At 45.1% G+C, this 22,784-nt stretch overlaps 1 protein-coding gene across 5 annotated transcripts in view; it reads right to left on the reverse strand.

The window, feature by feature from the left end:
• The window catches only part of TNIK (TRAF2 and NCK interacting kinase), a 373,221-nt gene extending 365,022 nt beyond the window's left edge, over window positions 1–8,199 (reverse strand). For all 5 annotated transcript variants that reach the window (XM_060242507.1, XM_060242505.1, XM_060242506.1 and 2 more), the window contains exon 1: window positions 7,668–8,199. In XM_060242507.1, the coding sequence (XP_060098490.1) occupies window positions 7,668–7,724 (57 nt within the window). In that variant the 5' untranslated portion in view covers window positions 7,725–8,199. The remainder of the gene's footprint in view (window positions 1–7,667) is intronic.
• Window positions 8,200–22,784: the final 14,585 nt, after the last annotated feature.

A 22,784-nucleotide genomic window follows, 5' to 3' on the forward strand; every position in this document is an offset into this window, starting at 1 on the left:
ATAAATCTGAAGTGTTTTATTTTAAAAAGTGACAATTTACAGTGCAATCCTAACCAGAGTTACTTCCATTTAAGGGCATGATCTTCAAGAGACGCAAAAGGGCACATTTCGGTTTAGGATGGCACCATTGATGACTCTGCTCATCCCCATTTGTTCCTAAGGAGCTTAAATTTTCTTCATATGGCTGTATGTTTAGTTAAGCGCGACTGAGCCTTGTCTGTCAAACCTTATGGAAATATCTTCTTACCCACAGTGTTTCCTGTTCAGGCTTTAGACATGAACTATTAGCCCAGCCTGGGTTAGATTTTCACTTCCTCCCTCCCTCCCCCCAGCCTTTGAAGATACATTTTGCTTCTCACTGTTTAAAACACCTAACATATAGCCATATGGATCCATCGTGATTTTCTAATAACAAAAAAAAATCTGTGGGGCTTCTAGCTATACGCATTTTCGTGCTCGGGCAGCAAATTCACTATTGATTTCTGATTCCAGACTCCACAAAATGATTAGACTGTCTCACTGTAACATATAAATGCACCTGTATTTATGACCTTTAGCAATTATTTTAAGTGCTAAATGAGTTTTGTTGAGCAGATCTATATTTTCTAATAGATCAGAAGCCTATTGTTCTCTTTTTTTTTTTTCTTTACAGAACTTGTGCATCATCTGAAGCAAGTCTGTTGCCAGCTCCGTGGGTAGAGATGTGAAGGCTACAGACCCCCAAGAAATTAAGAGAAAAGCCCCCTCCTCATTTTTTTCACCCAATGCCTCCCCTTCATGTAAAGAACTCAAAGCAATATTTTCTTTACTGAAATGAGTGAAGTGTTTTTAAGAGATTACTCACACAGAATGTGTAGCAAGAAGATTTTTATGTATACAAAGCTAGAGGATTATTCCTTTGTATGTTGTAGACAATATTTTCAAGCATATATTGTTCAAACAAGTAATTCTTCTGTCCATCATTAATACGCTATAGGGCAGGGGTGGCCAACAGTAGCTCTCCAGATGTTTTTTGCCTACAACTCCCATCAGTCCCAGCCAGCATGGCCAATGGCTGGGGCTGATGGGAGTTGTAGGCAAAAAACATCTGGAGAGCTACCGTTGGCTACCCCTGGTATAGGGGAAAGGAAAGGTCCCCTGTGCAAACACCAGTCGTTTCCGACTCTGGGGCGACATTGCTTTCACAACATTTTCACAGCAGACTTTTTACGGGGTGGTTTGCCATTACCTTCCCCAGTTATCTACACTTTCCCCCCAGCAAGCTGGGTACTCTATACACTATAACATTTATAATAAAACACTACTGACAAGTCCAACATTGTAAAGTTTAAGAAGAAGAGATGAAGACATTAGATTTATACCCTGCCATTTGCTACCCAAAGGAGTCTTGGAGCAGCTTACAATCTCCTTTCCCTTCCCCTCCCCACAACAGACACCCTGAGAGGTAGGTGGGGCTGAGAGAGCTCTCTCAGAACTACTCTTGAGCAGAACAGCTTTGAAAGAATTTGTGGCTGACCCAAGGTCACATCAGCAGGTGTATGTGGAGAAGTGGGGAATCAAACCCGATTCTCTCAGATAAGAGTCCGTGCATTTCACCACTACACCAGACTGGCTCTCAGCACTGAAACATGCTGCTATCTCTATGATGGCACTCAGCTGTATCATGTCCTTCCCTGAGAATGCAGATTCGCCTGGAGGCAGTTCTGGAGTGAATGCCAACAAATAAACTGAAGCTTATTTAGGGAGTGGAAGGTTTGGCCCAGGATTTAACGCGTTGCCCATTCTGAATAGGGGTTGGCCTCCCTGTGAAGCAAAACGTCAGTAGTCTAAGGGTGCCCTTGTACCTACTGTTGGGTAAGCAGGAGACAGCTGTAGCCAGAAGTGCCTTTTACCACCTTTAGTCAGCTGCAGCCTTTCCTGGGCAGAAAAGATGCCACTGTGGTGTTGGCCCTGGTTACATCCGGATTAGATTACTGCAGTGTGCTCTGCGTTGGGCTGTCCCTGTTCAGAAACTTGAATTCGCACAGAATGCTGCAGCCAGACTGTTAACTGGAGTGGATTGTAGGGACCATATCACCCCAGTCTTAGTCCACCTACACTGGCTCCCAGTCCGTTTCCAGGCACAATTGAAGGGGATGGTGTTGACATTCAAAGTCCTAAATGTTTTGGGACCAACATACCTGAAGGGCCGCCTACTCCCTTATGAATCTACCTGATCACTATGGTCATCTTCAGAGGTCCTGCTTCAGATGTCCCTACCTTTGGCGATTAGGTGGGAGGCAACCTACAACAGAGTCTTCTCAGTCATGGCACCAAAACTCTGTAACTCTCTTCCTAAAGAAATCTGTCTGTCTCCTTCTGCTGCCATCATCCACGAGCAGGTAAAGGCTTGTTTTTGTTTGTTTGTTTTATTTGGCATTCCCTCAGTGATCCCTTGTCCCTACCCAATGTTTTTATTGTTGTTATTATGTCTCTATATGTTTTATAGCTCGGGTTTTGCTTTAATGATTTGTTTGATTGGTTCTAATTGTTTTTAATATAGGCAGGGCCTTTTTTTTAGCAGGAATGCACAGGAACACAGTTCCAGCTGGCTTGGCATCAGAGGGTGTGGCCTAATATGCAAATGAGTCCCTGATAAGCTTTTTCTACAAAAAATCCCTGTGTGAAACAATGGTGACATCAGGAGGTGTGGCCTAATATGCAAATAAGTTCCTGCTGGGTTTTTCTACCAAAAACAGCCCTGAATATAGGATTCTTTTATTATGTTTTAATCTGTTAGCTGCCTTGATGGCCCCTTAGGACAGAAAGACAGGGTATAAATTTCGTAAAATAAATATTCATGTGGTGTTTTCAAAACAACAAAATAAGTTCAGGATTGATAGGAAAGTATCGCATGTACTTCAGTTTCCTTTACAATTTTAGGCTTTTCCCCATGGCTTCAAAAATTGCTGGAAATATTACTTCTCTGCTCCTAAAAAATGTGGCTTGGTAAGTCAAGCACAATATTTGCACTTGGGAAAAGGTTACAGGAGTTACTGCAGCTCAGTAATAAACCACATGATTTACAAAACACAGGAACACCACCAATTCACAAAAGCCCTTTATTAGTTTGAAAACTGTATTTTTATTCAAATCACTTCTTTTAAAGTTGCTGCACACCATGCTGAACGCTGGGAAATGCAGGTTAAAAATGTAATGTGGGATGTTAAGTTCTATCCCGACATCTCCAAAGAACAGGAAATTATGCAAGAGGACTATAAATGACCTTGGATTCCACTGGCAATTCCTATGGCAGGAGTAGATCTACAGGAGATCTACTTCTGGGTCCACCATCTCCAAAGGGATGTTTGGGACTGCAACAGGTGGTGGGAAGTCTGTGAAAAATTGTTCCCCCTCCTTGGACCCCACAGAAATTGTAAGCAAGAACCAAGCCCTGAAGACCCAGCCCCATGCTGAGTAGAAACTCCTGGACCAAAGCAGCCAGACTCAAATAAAAAGTCACTTTGTATGTATGTAAGTTACACCAAATTCATCACCTTGGTAGGCTGAAAACATCTAATAATGTTGCCGTTTTCTACTCTGATTGCTCTAAACAAACATTTTAGAAGAAGGAGAGAGAGAGCTATATATCTGGTCTACTAACCACAATTTAAATTGGATGCATAGCACAATATATCAGCCTTTAAGGAGTTGTAGCCCTGGTCCACTCACTCTTTGCATAGATCACTCTTACCATGTTGACCTTCAAGTATTAAAGAGTCCAAATAAAGAACCACTTAAGTGTATGTAGTCTTGCATCCATATAATTTATATATAATCCCCAACCCTCTGAGTCTATTCCCATCTTATTAAGAAGGGGAGAGCATGCAAGCACGAATCAGTGGAATTAGAATCAGTAGGAGTATTGCTACTGATGACAATAGGATGCAAACCACAGCCCAAGAATCTCAGACTGAGTGGCTTTTGTTCTGCTCTGAAAACCTAGCCCGACCATTATTCAGAGAAACAAGAAATTATATGCACAAACAATACCTAGAATGAATCTATCAAGAGATTCAACTCCATAGCCTGGCCTGTATTATTAAACATATATTAGCTGCATGCTAAAATGCTGAACTGGATCCCAGCTATATTTCCATGAGCACAGGGGAGAAGTCATTTTTGCCAATGTCCCATTCTGCGGGAAAACTCCAATTCCCCCAATCTCCAGAAATACCATCAGGGCTTTTTTTGAGCAGGAACACACAGGAATGCAGTTCTGGCTGGCTTGGCATCAGGGGGTGTAGCCTAATATGCAAATGAGTTCCTGCTGGGCTTTTTCTTCAATAAAAGCCCTGTGCAAAACAATTGTGATGTCAAGGAGTGTGGCCTAATACGCAAATAAGTTCCTGCTGGGCTTTTTCTACAAAAAAAAAATAAAGGCCTGAGTAGCATTATGGGGGTATTTGGGGGATTGTTGCAGGCAAGGATAAAAAATCACTCCCCTACACTCAGAGAACTCTAGATTGGATCCCACCTGTTACCTGCAACCTTTCTGGATAACTAAGTGAAAGGCTGCAGGTAAGTGCCTGTCTGTATCCAAATGTCTACTATCTAAACCAGGGGTGTCAAACTCATTTGTTATGAGGGCTGGATCTGACATAAATGAGACCTTGTTGGGCCAGGCCATGTCGGGTTGGGCTGAACCATGCTGGGCTGGGCCTATTTAAGATTAGGTAGCAGAGATATAAATTTTATAAAGAACACAGACAAAGGTGCTTTCTTTGTATTTCTCCCATGGGATCCAGGGAACTGAGCAAAAGAAACTGGCTCTTTCCTTTCTTCCCTAGGGGACTGAGGGGGGAGCCTCAGCCAATAGAAGAAAGAGAGGCTTGGCTCAGTAGCTGTGCTGTGCAATTGAGAGAGCCTGGCAAAGCAAGCTATCCCTCCTCCCCTTCCTCCTCAAGGGAGGAGACTCAGCCAATGGAGAAAACAGAAGTTTTACTCTGTAGCTCCTGTGCAATCGAGCAAGCCTGGCAAAGCAAGCTGTGATGCAGAAGGAAGCAAGAGATAGGGAGAAGGAAGCAGATGACACAGCCAGTTGCTCAGGAGTCTGATAGGCGCCCTCCAGGGGCCTGATTCGGCCCCCAAACTGCATGTTCGACACCCCTGATCTAAACCATCAAAATTTCTCATGTCACTGCTAGCATAGTGAACTATTCATGGAAAACCACAGTGGGAGGGAATCATCTCCATCAACCTCAGTTTCCCACCTGCAAAATGGGCATAATGAGATTACTTCAAGGGATGATGGGAGTATCATTGAAGAAATGTTATCATTTAACCCGGAGTATCAGGGTAGATTACAAAAGCAAATTTCTTTGGAAATAAGCAAAACACAGAGAATTGCAACATGTTATGGGACACCAACACAAAGCATGAGGACAATGTTAAAATTTGGTCTATATATTTAAAAAAAAAAAAAAAAAGCTGAGATCCCCTACAGAAGTCAGAGAGCCAATTCTGCCCGTGATCTATTCTTATTTTATCCCATGTTCACTACATTATGCTGCACTGAATGGAAATGTGACAGATGTCAAGAGAAGGGGTGGTTTTGAAATATACAACCCTAGCATCCCAGTGTGGTCCTCCTGTCATAGAGCCACAACTAGAACAGCAGGTGAATGTAACAGGCCTTTCCCCACCCTCTTAGTCACAGCGACCTTCTTCCCCCTCCACACTTTACTGCTATTTGCTCCAAGACTGTGACAAATAAAAAATAAGAGCTCACCGTGCAATAAAACAGGAAACAGCTATCAGACAACAATCTTTGGAGCCCTCGCTGTTATGAACTCCACCGATGACTGATAACACACAGCCAGAGCAAGACAAACATAGCAATGAAATGAGTATTTAAAGTTGTTTTGTGTACATATAGAGAGCAAGAGAAAGATACACACATATTAAACAGTGGGTGTCGTGGGGGGAGTACAAGAATCTTCCTGGAAATCAACCCTTCCCAGAAACCAAACCCTTTGACCCGCAAACCCTTCCCTTAAACTCAGATGTGTACTGAGGAATTCATACATACTAACAAGACAGAGCCTTTCATTTGTTACTCTTCTTATTTCCAGGGCCAAATCCCAGCAGACCTCTCTGCAATGGTACATCTCGAGTGAAATCAATCATTGAGTCTCAGGGCCAAAGGGATGAAGAATTATATATCATACAAGAAAGAATCTGAAGCGTGGACATCCTTCTGCATGAGATATGTACACAATTTGTAAAGTAGGAATTCACATTTTAAATAAAACCATCCATGAAGTAAAAAGGGCAAGCAAAAATGCTATAGCAGAGGGCCACACACCAGTGGTCCTAATCCATTTGTACAATGAGCCAAGAAGAAGCCATCCGTTCCTGCTGTGACCCCCCCCCCCCCTCCAGCCTCTATATATGAGGCTCAACATACATACATCGTTGATCTGTGCAAAATAAAAGCAGGAGGCATAGGCAAGCAGATGTCTCTGCCAAACATCCAACATTTATTTAATCAATTATCCCCACCACTGGCTCATAATGCGATGCGCATCACCCTGTCATGTGGCTAGAATAGCCTGAAGGCACATTCTGCTCTGGTGAGAGAAACGGGAAAAGATAATGGAAGGGTCACAAAGTTACCCATTCCCCAAGAATCACACCAAAATGGACACCCAGAACCATCTCCAGGGTCCAGATTGAAGCAGCAGCAGCTGGACTAATTGCTACCCCAACGGCCCATCACAACCCAACCGCCATCCCCTTCAGCACCACCATGGAGACATGCCCCTGGAGTATATAGTCTCGTTTTTCTAAATATATCCCCATATTGTCAAAATGACACCTTCCCTCATCATCGCTTCCTTCCTTAACAGCAGAGGTCCCTCTCTTGTGCTGCAAATCAATACACCGAACCTGGGAAGGAGGAGAAAGCGGCCAGAGACAGAGTGAAACGTCAGGACAGAAGAAAACGCTTCCCAAAAGGATGTTGCAATCTAACCTAGTTTTTCTTTTTAAAAAGAAAGAAAGAAAAAGATCACCGCCTTGAGCCACCCCTCCCGTGCCCACGGCCAACTAGAGCACCGCCAGGGCACAGCCCAAAGACCATCCAAGGGGGATGAAGCACCAGATCCGCAAGCGTGACATGAAACAGGCAGCCTCCAGTTTGCCAAGAGGTGACAAGAGCCATCCCCGGTCCACGTTTCTCCTTTCAGTCTCCATCCCGGGCAAGGCAGACTGGGAGCCTAGACACATTCACTCTCTCTCTCTCACACACACACACAATACGCAGGGAGAACCGGGCTGCGAAATGCACCCCGAAATAGGTACCCAGAGGTTGTTCAGAGTCAGATAAGCCCTGCCTCAACAGCGCCTGGCAAACTCCTCTCGGTCTCTGCCCTGCCTCCGGTTCACTTCCCCTTCCCCCCTGGACAGCAGCATGCAACGGTGGCCTTCCCCCGGCTCCCATCTTTCATGGGCTCTGAGCCCGCCACCATCGGCATGGATTCTCGCAGAAGGCACATTTCCCCCAGCCCTGAGCATGCCGCCCTTTGCAAAGTTCACCGCTGTTCCGAGAATTTTAGAGGGGAGGAGGCGGCCAGAGGCAAAGGGGTGGGGGAAGGAAAAGGCGCACGCTGCCGGCTCTCTCTTACCCGTAAGGCGGAGAGATCGATCTCGTCCAGGCTCCGAGCCGGGGAATCACTCGCCATGTTTCCGGGGAGCCGCCGCTTGAAGGACCGAGCGAGAGCTTCACCCCCTTTGCAGCGCCGTCCCGGCTCCCCCTTCGCTCGCCTGCCCGCCTTCTCGCATGCACCGGTGGGAAGGGGAGACCGAGCTCCCTCCCGATCGCCGCCCCCTTCGCCTGCCGCCTCCCTTCAGCCCTCACCCGGCGCGCCGGAGAAGGGGAGGGGGCTCAAAACCAAAGCAAACCCCAGAAGGCTGGAGGCGATCTCCCCCAAGGCGAGGCGCCGCTTTGCCACCTGCCCCGGCTCTTCTTCCTTGCAAACCCCGGCGGGGCCGGTAGTCAGCAGAGGTGGCTGGAGGAGGCTAAAGGAGCGGCCGGGGGTGGGGAGGGGGCGGCTGGCCGGCGGGCATACTGGCTGCTTGGGCTGGCGTGGCGGGGCTCTGCGCTGGCTGCCGTTCGAGCGCGGCGCATCCACTCGCATGCAACAGCCAAGCCGCACCAGCGATCGCCTCTCTCTCGCGGCGGCTTCCTGGGAGGAGGGAGGGCGAGTCACGAAAGGGGCGGCGCCTGCCTGCCTGCCTGCCTGCGCTCCCCTCCGGCGATCCAGGCGGCGGCGACGGCGGCAGCCTCCGTGCCCCTAATTTGGCACTTTCCCTTTAATTTCTCAGGGGAGGCGGGGTGGGGGCGAGAGATCGATGCGGGGAGGGGGAGAAGAGGAGGAAATCCATCAACCCGGCCGGCGGAAGCCTTCCGATATTTTGACTGGCTGCGAGATTCTGGCCGACGGTGCCATTGGTCGGCAGCGCGTGTCTCCTACCTGCTCCTGGGTTCCTCTCGGCAAACGCAGCAAATCAGCAGAAGCGATCGGGTTTGGGGTAGGGGGGGAGGGAGGTGACTCGTTTTTGCAAGGAGCGATGGCCAGAAGCTGGATTTGGGATCACAAAAAATCGATTTTGGGTTTAACGACAACCCACCCCCAAGTTTCCACTGCACAGGGTTGGACTAGATCAGGGGGGTGGCCAAGCTTGTTTAACATAAGAGCCACAAAGAATAAATGTCAGATGTTTGAGAGCCACAAGACACGAACGTCAGATGTTTGAGAGCCGGAAGGAAGGAAATAAGGAAGGAATGAAGGCAAATAGATGGGGGAGGGAGGAAAGAGGGAGAGGTGGAACTAAAGCAACTTCAATTTTAAGTGCAACCTCTAAGCAGCTGGTTGACTTGGCTTGGAGAAGTGATTTAAAGGGAGGAACGCCTTCTCCAAGCTAGCCAATGGTGTAATGGGGGCTTTGAGAGCCACAAAATATGTTTGAAAGAGCCACAGTTTGTCCACCCCTGGACTAGATGGACCAGATGAACTGGGGGCAGACACAATCAATCTAACATCCGCTTCCTCTGCGTTTTTATAAATAAGACCACTGAGGCCAAGGTTCACATCCCACATTTATTTGGTACATTTTTACCTCAATGTACCTCTGAGGGGTTTCGGGCTGGTTCTCTCCTCTGTTTTATCCTCACAACAGCCCTGAGAGTCAAAGAGTGACCGCTCCCAGATGACCCAGCATGTGGGGATTTGAACTGGGGAGGGGGGGCGGACAAGGTGGTTCTTCTCTCCCTTTAATTCTCACAACCACCCTGTGAGGTAGGTTGGTGGAGATTGACCCAAGGGCATCCGAAGAGCTTCATGGCGAAGCAGAGATTTGAATCTGGGCCTCCCAAAGCCTAATACGACACGGCGACAAGCTACACTGGCTCTGAAACTGAAGCGGAGAAGAAGACTGAAGCCAGATTATTGGAAGCAGCGCTCTGGAAGGACAGCCCTGGTTCTTTGCTGCAGGAAAAACTACTACCGTAGGGCATTTTAACAACTGACACAATTTGTGGCTTCGAAGCGCATTTCTGTTGTTGTTGTTGTCAAATCACAACTGACTTATGGCCGCCCCGTGGGGCTTGCAGAGGTGGTTTGCCATGGCCTGCCTCAACGTCACGACCCTGGTATTTCTTGGTGGTCTCCCATCCGAGTAACTAACGGGGGGGGGGGGGGGAGTCTGACCTTGCTTAGCTTTCGAGATCTGATGCGAGCCGGCTAGCCTGGTCAGGGCATGTGTAAAAGATCCACCTAGTGGAGAGCCACCGCATTGCATCTTTTTGTGTGGGCTCCAATCCACAGACAGGAATACAAGTTAAAGTGAAAATAAAAATGTTTTGTTAGTCTATAACCTGCCACTAAACTCCTGCTTATTATTTTTTTTTCTGCCAGTAAGAACCATTTCACTTAGGAGGACTTTACTCCTGAATAAGAGTGATTAACTGGGCAGCTACAACCCTATGAAAAAGCTGATCGAGCGGGGAAAGGGTGTACCGCCCCATAAACAAAGATTGGAGGAGGGAGGGGTTCATATTCGCTTGTAATGCACACTTACTTGTGAGTTAAGTCCCACTAAACTCTATAGGTAGGGCTTTTTTGTATCAGGAACTCCTTTGCATATTAGGCCACAACCCCTGATATAGTCAATCCTCCAAGAGTTTACAGGGCTCTTAGTACAGGGCCTACTGTAAGCTCCAGGAGGACTGGCTACATCAGGGGTGTGTGGCCTAATATGCAAAGGAGTTCCTGCTACAAAAAAAGCCCTGTCTATAGGACTTACTACTGAATACATCCACACACAAATTGGGATCTACAGCACACAGAGTATATTTTCAGGCAACTTTCGCCCCAGCTCACGCCCGCTGTGGATTAGGACTTTGCCCTACATTTGGGGATGGGACCAAGGCTCTGATGAATTCCAAATTAGGATCAATTTGGGGGGGGGGGCGGTTTGCCACGGTTTTATTAGCCGGTGCCTCCCAGTTTCTTTCAATCCTGCCCATATCATGTCATAACTTTCTTTGCAGATGTTAAACGTGGGAACCCAAAACGGACACCTAAAACCAGCTGTTCCGAATGCATTGCTCAGATTTCAAGCCTGGGTGTAAATGGTTGCTGGAAGACAGGCGGTTGACTTGCATAAGGATACCTTCACCTTTAAAAACAAACACTTGGCAGAGAAAGGCTCTCTATATGAGAACCCTCCCAGTTGCAATTGGTTTTGTTAAGGTTGCCAGTCCCCAGGTGGGGTCTGGGGATCTGCTTTTACTCCTGATCTCCAGCTGGCAGAGATCAGCTCCCCTGAGAAAATGGCTGCTTTGAAGGGTGGGCTCAATGGCACTGGACCTTGCTGAGGCCCCTCCCCTTACCAAACCCCACCCTCTCCTGGATCCACCCCCAAACTCTCCAAGTATTTTCCAACCCAGACCTTGCACTCCCAGGTATAGTTGATTTGGGCAGTAAGGACATTTCTGTCCACATATGATATGCACTGGGACTCCATGCCCCTATTAACCAGGCAGACTGTGGGATGGAGTGTTTGTGCTTTGCTGGAGTGAGAGCCCTGCCATCTGCACAAACCCAGAGGCAATACTGGTTTGCTCCCTGTAGAGTCTAGCTTTCGGACCAAACTGTAGGATCTGTGGTTATGATCAAGCAAGCCTGTTTCAGACCCTTGTGAAAGACGGCCCAGGGCTCTTTCCTGGGACTGCATGCTGTGTGGCGCAATGCTGTGCTTGCCTGTTTGGAAATGCAATGCCAATTACTTCAATGGAGCTCATACCCTGATAAAATCTGTACAACTATTTAATTAATCTTTTGAACAAATTAATCAAAGCCAACGTGGTGTAAGTGATTAGAACTGGGATCTGGGAGATCTAGGTTCAGATCCCATATCTGACAGGAAAGCTTGCTAGCTGACTTTGGGCCAGTCACTCAATCCTAACCTACCTCATAGGGTTGTTGTTTACTTCATTTGTATGCTGCCTTTCTCCCCAGTGGGGACCCAAAGGAGCTTACACTGCTGTCCTCCATTTTATCTTCACAATAACCCCATGAGGTGGCTTAGGCTGAGAGTATGATGGACCCAAGATCACCCATCAAGTTTCCACAGCATGAGTGGGAATTCAAACCCATGTCTCCCAGAATACAAGTCCAGCACTCTTCACCACCACACCATGCTGTCTCTCAGTGGTTGAACAGGATAAAATGGAGGCAAGGAACACCATGGTATAAGCTGCTTTGGGTCCTCACTGAGGAGAAAAGCTGGGTATAAATATCTAAATATATATAAACATGATCACCATCTTCAAGTCCTTGAAGGGCTGTCAGATAGACAATGATGTGGAGTTAGTTTCTGTTGCCCCAGAAGTTCAGACCAGAACCAACAGGTTGAAATTAAAAGAGTTTTTGGCTAAACATTAGGAAGAACTACCTGACAGAGCAGTTCCTCAGTGGAACAGGCTTCCTCAGGAGGTGGTGGATTCTCCTTCCTTGTAGGTTTTTAAACAGAGGTTAGTGACCATTTGACAGCAATGCTGATTCTTTGAACTTAGGCAGATCATGAGAAGGAGGGCAGAAAGGGTTGCATCAATGCTTAATTGTTGTGTCCCCATACCCAGGCAAATGCCGATTGCCACTTTGCAGTCAGGAAGCAATTTTCTCCAGACCAGTTTGTCCAGGGATCCTGGAGGGTGTTTTTCTGTGTTTTGGTTTTTTGTGGGGTTTTTTGCCATCTTCTGGGCATGGAGTAGGAGAAACAGAGGGTTTGGGGAGAAGATATTCGTGAATTTCCTGCACTGGGCAGAAGGTTGGACTAGATGACCCAGGAGGTCCCTTCCAATGCTATTATTCTATATAAATAGCTTTACTTGAGGCACATATATAACTAAATAGTTGGAACACACTGCAAGATTTTACTTTTACTTTTGAAAAAAAGCAAATAATATGCCACAAACATGTGAAAGGTGACTCATCATGGCAGTCTCACTGAGCCTGTGGCCACTTGGAATTCTGAGGATGGAAAGTGGGTGCCATTACAAAATGGCGGCTATCAGGTGGAGCCAATCTCAAATTAGCTGCCAGAGAGGAGGGGCTGAGGGCACTCACAAAATATTGGAGGTCCCAAGGCATGCATTCTCCTTCCAAGTATGCCGGAAGACATGAAGATGATGCCTTCCAAGCTCTTCAGAAGCATCTCCTGCTTCACTGAGGAGGACAAAAGACAGGTTGAGCTCTTCACTTTGGGGAAGAGACTGCTGAGTTCTGAGGTGAAGTTCCACAGAGCCATTAAACTCACTGGATTATCTTGGAGCACTTGCCACCTCTCAGCAATTCTGGGCTAAAAGAAAAATTCTAACAATGGTTGACACGCTTGTTGACATTATAGACTGTTTAGATCTCAAGGTAATACTGCAAAGGATTAAACCAGGGGTGTCAAACATGCAGTTCAGAGGCTGAATCAGGCCCTGGAGGTCTCCTATCAGGCCCCTGAGCAACTGGCTGTCATCTGCTTCCTTGTCCCTGGGGAAGGAAGGAAAGAGTCAGAGCTTCCTTTGCCCAGTTTCCTGGCTCCCATGGGAGAAATACAAAGAAAGCATCTTTAAGACCAATGAGTGCTTACTTTTAAGCATGTTTTAAGTTTCTTATATATATATATATATATATATATATTTGTGTTTGCCTGTGTTCTTTATAAAATTTATATCTCTGCTACAAATCTGGCCCAACAAGATCTCATTTATGTCAGATCCAGCCCTCATAACAAATGAGTTCGACACCCCTGGATTAAACAGTTGTCTTTCCATATGGCTCTTCAGTTTCTATACCTAATTTATATAACGTTTTCCCCCAACGGGGACTCAAAGTGGTTTACATCCTTCCCTTCTACTCTACGTTATTGCCACAACAATCTTGTGAGGTAGGCTAGGCCTAGAAGAGAGTGACTGGCCCACCCAATGGTACCCAGGCAGCTTCCATGGCAGAGCAAGGATTTGAATGTGGGTCTCCCAGATTCTAAAGTGGCATAGTTAACATGTCTCAGCCCCACTTACCTCACAGGATGTCTATTGCAGGGAGGGGAGGGAAAGGAGATTGTAAACCACTCTGAGATTCCGGGTAGTGAAGGGCAGGGAATAAATTCAATCTCCTCCTCCTCTCCCTCTTCTAAATCTTCTTCTCCTTCTTCTCCTCCTCCTCCAGCTTATCTCTCCACTACCTGCTGAATCTTAAAAGGATGTTCACACACACCCCTGACATTTGCACATTTATTTGACTGTAATCAATTTATCAGGGAAGAGGAAGATGATTAAGCGAGTTCTTTAATTTCTTGACAGTTCTAATTCGTAGGTGTTGCTGAGTGGGCTTGGAATGTCAATACTGACCCCGTTTGTGACCTTTGCAGCACAGCATTTTAGAAAGCAAAGTGAATTTGGGCTCAAACCCTGTATTTCTCTCCCTGTAGCCAGCAGTGTACATAAAGGCACCCTTGTGCCTTACGCAGATGTGAATTTCAACAAGCAACAAGTGGTCTCAGGAGGTGTAAAAGCAGCTTGAAGCCCTTTGCCGGTATTCCCCTGCCTTTCCTCTTGGCTAGACTACTCTCCCCACTGTGTAGTTATCCAGGTGAACTGTGGAACTGAATCAATGTCTTATTATGGTCATTAGTGCTGAGAACTGAGTCACCACAGGAAGCCACCCAGCAATAGCGCAGAAAGCCACAGAGTAACAACAGCCTCAGCCAGTGGTGGCCATTAGAGCATTTCTGCACACCCCCAGACACAGTACAAAAGAAGAACCTCTTTAGACAGAGCCACGGACGAGGTCAGCAGAGATGCAATGCACACCAATGCACTCAACACAACGAAAGGGTGCAGGATGTGAGCTTGCAGGCTTGTGGTTGAATACATAAGCACGGTATTTTGTGGTTGGTTATTTCGCTTTTGTTTTTCAGCTTCCCTGGCTTCAGGGCCTACCCAGAAAATTAGCAAGCGAGGTTCTGTCTGGCCAGAGGCTGTGGGGTCAAACCGTTTGCTGGCGGCTTGATTTGCCTGTGGGGCAGCCGTGCAAAGCATAGGAACACAGTCGGTAACAAACAAACAAAAAAGGCAATTTTACCTAGCGTGTGGAGCTGACTAACCGCGGCTGAATGCAAAGCTGATTCATATGTTGCTATTACCCAGAAGTGGCGAAAGCAGAAGTGAGGCATGACGTGCTTTCTCAGAAGGCCGGCTGAGTTAAAGAGAACTTAGTCCCAGGTAAGAATACATTGGCCAAAGCCTGAGTCACAGGCCTGTTTTGACCTATTCTGCAATGTAAAAAGCACAGAATTCATGGGAAATGCAGTAATTTCTCCACAGGAGGCCATGCTTCTGGTGTGGCAGCAAAGGCAATGCTGTTCACCTTTCCTCAGTTCTCCGTTCTGCAGAATTCTCTGTAAAATTAGAGTAGAATAGGGAATATAGAATAGAGTAGATTATAGGGTTGCCAAGTCCCCTGTGGCCTCTGGTGGGGGACTCTTTGGGGTTCCATAGAGTTTTTCCCTCCCAAATCGCTAGAGCGTCCAGGAAAACCATAGAGCTTTCCTGGAAACACCTAGAGTGGCTGACGTGTGGCATTGCCGGCACGATGATGTCACTTGGGGTGATGTCATCACGCCTGCGACATCGGGGGAGGTTCCCCCCACTGACCCAATGTGGGCCAGCAGGTTGGGAACCTGCAGGGCAGGAGAACCCCTGCCCGGCCCAGGGGCTTGGCTGCCCTGGAGTAGAAGCAGTCCAGTCCCATGGTTAGTTGTAATCAGGGTCACTGAGAGGAATTTTATGAGGTGGGGGGGAAAAATTAGGGCCCCTTTCCTGCTCCATTAGCATCTTTTAAAAATCCACAATAGTTTTAAGCATGAGGTCAGAAAATTGTTTGTTTGTTTGTAAAGGCTGTGTATTTATTTAAAAATGAACTTTCCTTCACTTTTATTTGTGAAAGATTTCTGGTGACAGCATCAAAATTAACTGTTCTGACAATGATTTATTCAATACTCAGCCTGGCCAAATCCACAAGAAGTTCTTAAGATAATGTAGACTTTTAAAAATTCTTAATCTGCTTGAGTTTGCTCAATGATCTCTCTGCAGAAGCTACAGTGGCTGGAATTGTTAAAAGAATTCATAAGCTGACACAAACATTTGGAAACAGGTCACCAAGTCTATTTCTGTTAATATTCCAATGGTTATACCTGTGCATTTCCAAAATTTGCCTTATGCACTTAAGATAAATGCTGCATTTCTGTCCAAAAAGCCTCATCATTAAGGTCATCAGGGCTAATCAAACATACTAAATAATACACTTTCAGTGCACTTTCCAACTGGATTTTGCCAGTTCACACAGTCAAATCCAGTTGGAAAGTGCACTGAAAGATCAGTTGTAAAAGCGGGACATCTCCAGGCCCCAGCTGGAGGTGGGCAACCCTAAGATAAAGCAGGGTATTGAAGACAGGGGAAACCTGGAAATAGCGTCATGTGGAGACAGGACAGAGTGTTGGACTGGATGGGCCACTGGCCTGATCCAGCATGGCTTCTCTTATGATCTTATGGATTTTGCACTGGTATGCTAACTAAACATGCATAATGACTTTGTACGAATAGCAGCCTAGTTTAGTGGTATAAACAAGTTTTATTAAGTTTTAACAGGGAAGATTAGGGAATTGAGGGAAGGATCAGGGATAAGGTACAGAAAATAAAAGAATAGATTACATTTATTACTACATCAAGAAAGAAAAAAAAAAGTATAATTCATTATACCTGCAAGTACCCAAAAGTAGTACATATTACCTTTAAAGTCTACAAACTTTTTGATATACTATGAAATCCTACTATTTAGTGGGAAATTCCGGATTTTTATCTGTCATATCTGTGCTCATACAAAACCACATCTATATATCTTTAATCTACACCAAACAACAAAGGAAGAAGAAAAAGAAAAAAGTTCAAATTCTGATCTTCAATACTATCTTATTAGGCAAGAAGTTTCTGTATATAACAGCAGCTGTATATTGGCAACATTTCTCTAAGTTACAAAGGAGTCTCAAGGTTAACAAAACTAAAACCAGCTTCTCATTAACCATGAAAGGCCTTTGAATTAAATGGGTATTGTTATAGTGCACATGTCTTATTAGCAAATGCTGATAACTTTAAGGACCTACTTGAAAAGCTAGCTCTCTTTAACAACAAAAAGGGTGGATTTTCTAAGAGAAAAAAATATATGCAAGGGAGAAGAGTTTTTACAGCACTCATCTCCAACAACAAAGAACAGGGCAAGAACTCCCTAATTGTTCCCACAACTTCACATTGAATTTAGAAGAGAACCCTTAATCTATAAGGAAAATTCATCTCACTTCCATCAAGATGCACTCCTAACTTTTCTGGAATACAAAAGAAAAAAAAGAAAGAAAGAAAAAGCTCAGTGGATTAATTCATTAGCAGACATCTCAACGCATAAAGATAAACAATAGGAGCCCTCCTCATCTACCATTCTAAAAAGGGCAAAAATAATCAAGGTACCTACACAGTTTCCTTATATTCCCTTTCATATGCCTTCTTATATATGTGTGCATACTTGTATATGTATGTATATAAGTAATTCTAACGACAATAGTTCAAATTCTAATTGAACAGCTTAACTTTTTAGGCTTATCTTAGCATGTATTTAAATTTTAAGAGATTTTGCAAGCTGTTAGAGTCATTAAAAACCCTCATTTTTAACAATAATTTTTAAACTTCATTATGGTTTTGAGATTTGCAGAAAACCAAAACAAGCTACCCATTCAATTTAAAAAATAAAATATTAAATAATCCTGCTTTAGATTTGAAGAATCTCTCAAAAAACAACAGAATTTCAAAATTGAATCCCAATATATTATGCCCATTAAAGAATAATCTTATAGTCTCTTCTTTTAACTCATATAAAAATGTAAATCCCCTGTTCAAGAATCAGAATATCCATTCCAAGATATTATGTCAGGTGCATAGTTTTATGCCTATATCAACCCACTGTATATTAAAAGTTTATAATTTCTTCTTCTTAAAAGTTTTCCAAGATCTAATCATTGTTGGAGTTGTCATAAGACTGCAGATTGTAGATCTAATCCTTGTTGGGCTTGTCATGAGACTGTAGATTACATCAACCGATTTTTCCCCTTCATTGCTAAACATTTTTACAAAAAGCTTTGGAGCCGGGTTGAAGTAACTCCCCCCTTATTTTGTCTCAGTGAACTGTAGGATCCTTTTCTCTTGCATAAGTACATTTTCTGCATCCATTTTAAGATTAGGCAACACTGTCTCAAGCCGTTGTCTTTCCACTTTCCCTGCTTCTGAAGCAAATTTTGTGATCCTTGGTAACACTGGTCTTGCATATTTTCCATATTTTCACATTTCTCCAGGAGTTTTCCCTTTTGTTCCTTAACCATTTCTTGCCTTATGGAAATAATTGTAGCCATAAAATCTCTTGAATTATTCATCTCTGTTTGGTGAATAATCATCCTTGCAGTTATAATCAGTATGATAGTAGAAATTAGAAAGTAAGTTCAAAATGCCAGGCTAAAAATCCAGAAATCCAATTCTTCTCATATAAAGTTACCTTCCACCTTTGATCAAGCTTTAGTATTTTGGTAGTCCAATTATCGCTTATTTAATTTTCAACTAGATCTGTCCACAACTATATACTCAGTCCAATTTCTTTTACTTGAAATAAAGACAATTGTTATAAGCTTGTTCTTTTAATTTTAAAAGCCTTTCTTTGGGGGGGGGGACTTTTAGCCTCCTCCCCCTTTTTTGAGCAGTCAAATTTGGTTTTATAATAGGAATTTAGCTGATAGGTTGCATTCCCAAATAAACTTACTTGCAAGGTATAGTTGGTTAGTTGAAGTAGAAAGATGATTAGAAAAAAAGTATTTTGTTACCGGTGGACACAGCTAGTGCCATGCAAAATGGTGATTATCACAGTGAGGCTTCAGGATAGACAAAGAACCAGGCTTCGCCCGCTGACGAAATCCATGGGAATGTTGCATCCCATGCTGTCAGGACTCCCTCTCCATGGGTCGCTTCAGGTATCTGGATGTCCAGGCACCCCACGATCTGCTCAATTCGGGGAGTTTGCAAGAGCTGCGAATCCCCCGCCTTGCTGAGTCAAAGCCGGAACAGGAAGACAATAGCAGCCTAGTTTAAAAGAGGCACTGGGTCTGTGCAGGCAGGAATAAGAATGTAAAAAGAGCCCTGCTGGGTCAGACCAGGAGTCCATCTAATCCAGCATCCTGTCTCACGCAGTGGCCAACCAGTTCCACTGGACGACCAACAAGAGGACATAGAGGCTGAGGCTTTCCCCTGAAGTTGCTTCCTAGTACTGATATTCAGAGGTTGACTGCCTCTGAAAATGGAGGTTCTCTTTAGTCCAGTCTAGTCCCTTAAATCTAGTAGCCAGTGACAGACCTATCCTCCAGCAATCTATGGCTGCTTTGCATATTAGGCCGCACATTCCTGATGCAGGCAATCCTCCAAGAGCTCTTGGAGGATTGACTACATCAGGTGTGTGCGGCCTAATATGCAATGCAGCTCCTGCTAGAATTCCACCCCTGCGGGAGATGATTCATAAGGTAGGGTTGTCAGCCTCCAGGCCCTTCCTGGAGCTCTCCCAGAATCTCCTCATGGCAGGGATCAATTCCCCTGGACAAAACAGCTGACGTGGAGGGTGGATTCTGGGCCTGATAACTTGCTGAGGTCCCTCCCCTCTCCAAACCCCACCCTCCCCAGGCTTCGCTCTTGAATTTCCAGAAATAATCTCACCTGGAGTTGATAACCCAGTATAAATCATACACAACACATTGATTGTTTATTAATCCATTTATTAAAATATGTGTACCCAGCCTTTCTCTTGTGTGAGGCAGTTTACAATTCCAAGTTTTAAGAAAATATGCAATACAATAAAACCCCATTAACACCCCCCCCCAAGATAACCCCTGCAGTTTAAACCCCATTAAAAGCCCTCACCAATGAATTTCTCTTATGAATAATTTCTATAATAAATGAGGAAAGTAGCTTCATTTTTCTCTAATGCTAATGTTTGGCTCAAAATGCTCAATAGGGGAAGAAGCTCTTCCCATATGGAGATGCTGCGATCACAAATGCATAGCCTGCTAAATGTCTTCCTGCCAAACAGCTGTTAAGGGCCCAACATCTCAATAAAGGAGAGGGGGCAGAACACGTTTTCACACATACCAGTAAATTAGGTGGCTGTTCTTCCTGTGTTTCAGAAGGGAATGAGAGAGAGAGAGCATCACCTACACTGAAACCAAAGCTTAACTGTGATCAGATTGGAAGCCATCTTGCTCGATGCCCTCAATTTCACCACATTTACTTCACTAGATTACATTGATTTTTAAAAATTGAAATGGGTTCCCTGAGGGGTCATGCATAGATTACAATATCACAGTCTCAAGTTCAGCATTTATTTTTTCCACTCCAGATGTAGGGTCTGTTGTTGTTCAGTTGCACAGTCGAGTCCTTGTGACCCCCATGGACAAAGTCACACCAGACCCTCTTGTCTTCCACCATCCTCCAAAGTCTGCTCAAATTCTTGTTTGTTACATCAGTAGTGCTGTCCAGCCATCTCATCTTTTGCCGTCCCCTTCTTCTTTTGCCTTCTGTCTTTCCCAGCATGAGGGTCTTCTCTAGTGAGTGCTCCCTTCTCATTTGGTGGCCAAAGTATTTGAGCTTCAGCTTCAGCATCTGACCTTCCAGGGAACAGTCTGGGTTGATTCCCCTTAGGACTGACTGATTGGATCTTCTTGCAATCCAAGGGACTCTCAAGATTCTTCTCCAACACCACATCTCAAAAACATCTATATTCTTCTGCACTCGACCTTCCTTATGGTCCAGCTCTCGCAGCCATACATTACTACTGGGAATACCATCGCTTTAGCTATATGGACTTTTGTTGGCAGGGTGATGTCTCTACTTTTTATTATACTGCTCAGGTTCGCCATAGCTGTCTTCCCAAGGAGCAAACATCTTTTAATTTCATGGCTACAGTCACCATCTGCAGTGATCTTGGATCCCAGAAATGTGAAGTTTGTTACTACTTCCATGTAGCCAAGTCCAATTCAAGAAATATCTGGGGACTTTGGGGGTGGAGCCAGGAGACATTGGGGGTGGAGCCAGAAGCAAGGGTGTGACAAGCATAATTGACTTCCAAAGGAAGTTCTGGCCATCACCTCTAAAGGAACCGCATACCTTTTTAAATGCCTTCCTTCCACAGGAAATAATGAAGGATAGGGGCACCTTCTTTTGGGGCTCGTAGAATTGGATCCCCTGGTCCTATCTTTTCGAAACTTGGGGGGTATTTTGGAGAGAGGCACTGGATGCCATACTGAACATTTGGTGCCTCTACCTCAAAAAACAGGCCCCTCCCTGAGCCCCAGATACCCTCGGATCAATTATCCATTATTTCCTATGGGAATAAGTCTCCATAGGGAATAATAGAGTTCCCAGCAGACATTTCCCTCCCTGCCCTGCTTTCTGATGACCCTAAAGCAGGGGGAGGGCCTCCAAACCGGGAGATCCCCCGCCCCCATCTGGGGACTGGCAATCCTATAGCCAGAATTCCCTTTGGAGTTCAATCATGCTTGTCACAACCTTGTTCCTGGCTTCATCCACGGAATCCCCTGATATTTTCTGAATCAGACCTATAAGGACCTATAAGTGTTTAGTTTTCCCTTGTAGCTTTATTTTTATAGTAGACTGTAGATTTTTACCCCGCTCTCCACCCTGAATCAGACACACAGAGCGGCTTACAATCTCCTATATCTTCTCCCCCCACAACAGACACCCTGTAAGGTAGGTGGGCTGACAGACCTCTCCTAGAAGCTGCCCTTTCAAGGACAGCTCTGCGAGAGCTATGGCTAACCCAAGGCCATTCCAGCAACTGCAAATGGAGGAGTGGGGAATCAAACCTGGTTCTCCCAGATAAGAGTCCACGCACTTCACCACTACACCAAACTGGCTCTCAATCAAAGTAGATGTGACTTTGGATTTTACAGAATGCAGAGGCCTGGGAAACCCGGGTGTCTCTTATTTGCTGTTTCCCACACTTACCTGGATTTTCCAAAATGTACAATGCATAACTGGCTTGTGGAACTCACTGACACAGGATGTAGTAATGGCTACTAGCTGTGATGGCTTTAGCAACAGGATGCACAAATTCATGGAGGGTGGACCCAAAATGTCTATTGACCATGACGCCTGATTACATTTATTTTGAGATTACGTGTATCTTATTTTGGGGGATGGGGTGAAACAACAAGAGAGAGTCATTCTAGTGTGCCCCCTCCTTGAGGGGCTCCTAGAGATTGGCAGCCTGACATTAATCTTTCACACAGCATGTCCATATCCAGTCAATATGTGCTTAGACCAGGGCTGTCAAATATGTTGTCCAAGGGACGGATCAGGCCCCCAGAGGGCTCCAATCAGGCCTGTGAGCAATTCACTGTTATAGAGAGCCAGTTTGGTGTAGTGGTTAAGTGTGCGGACTCTTATCTGGGAGAACCGGGTTTGATTTCCCACTCTTCCACTTGCACCTGCTGGAATGGCCTTGGGTCAGCCTTAGCTCTCGTAGGAGTTATCCTTGAAAGGGCAGATTCTGTCAGAGCTCTCTCAGCCCCACCCACCTCACAGGGTGTCTGTTGTGGGGGGAGAAGATAAAGGAGATTGTAAGCTGCTCTGAGTCCCTGATTCAGAGAGAACGGCAGGGTAAAAATCTGCAATTCTTCTTCTTCATCTGCTGCTTCCTCCTCTCTCTCTTGCTTCGTTCTGCATCACAGCTTGCTTTGCCAGGCACAGAAGCTACAGAGCAAAGCCTCTGTTTTCTCCATTGGCTGACCAGCACATGAAGCAATTTATGTACAAAAGCTCGCAATGCCCAGCCATCTCATATTTTCCTTTGGGTCTTCTTAAGCTCAAAGCATTGGCCATGAGATTTCTGTAATGAATGTCAATAAATCAAAAATTGGTTTGCAACTTACAGACACATACCTGAACAACACCTGAACAGCATGCTCAAGCATACAACACAGACACTGTCTCCAGACTTTGATGCAATGATTCAGAGCAAGAGGTGTCAGTTATCAAAAACTGTTAAATAAGAAATATTTTGCAAGAGTGCTAACCTCTTAAACATAGT

Source organism: Heteronotia binoei, chromosome 6 (assembly GCF_032191835.1).
Source record: "Heteronotia binoei isolate CCM8104 ecotype False Entrance Well chromosome 6, APGP_CSIRO_Hbin_v1, whole genome shotgun sequence".
Classification (NCBI taxonomy): domain Eukaryota; kingdom Metazoa; phylum Chordata; class Lepidosauria; order Squamata; family Gekkonidae; genus Heteronotia; species Heteronotia binoei.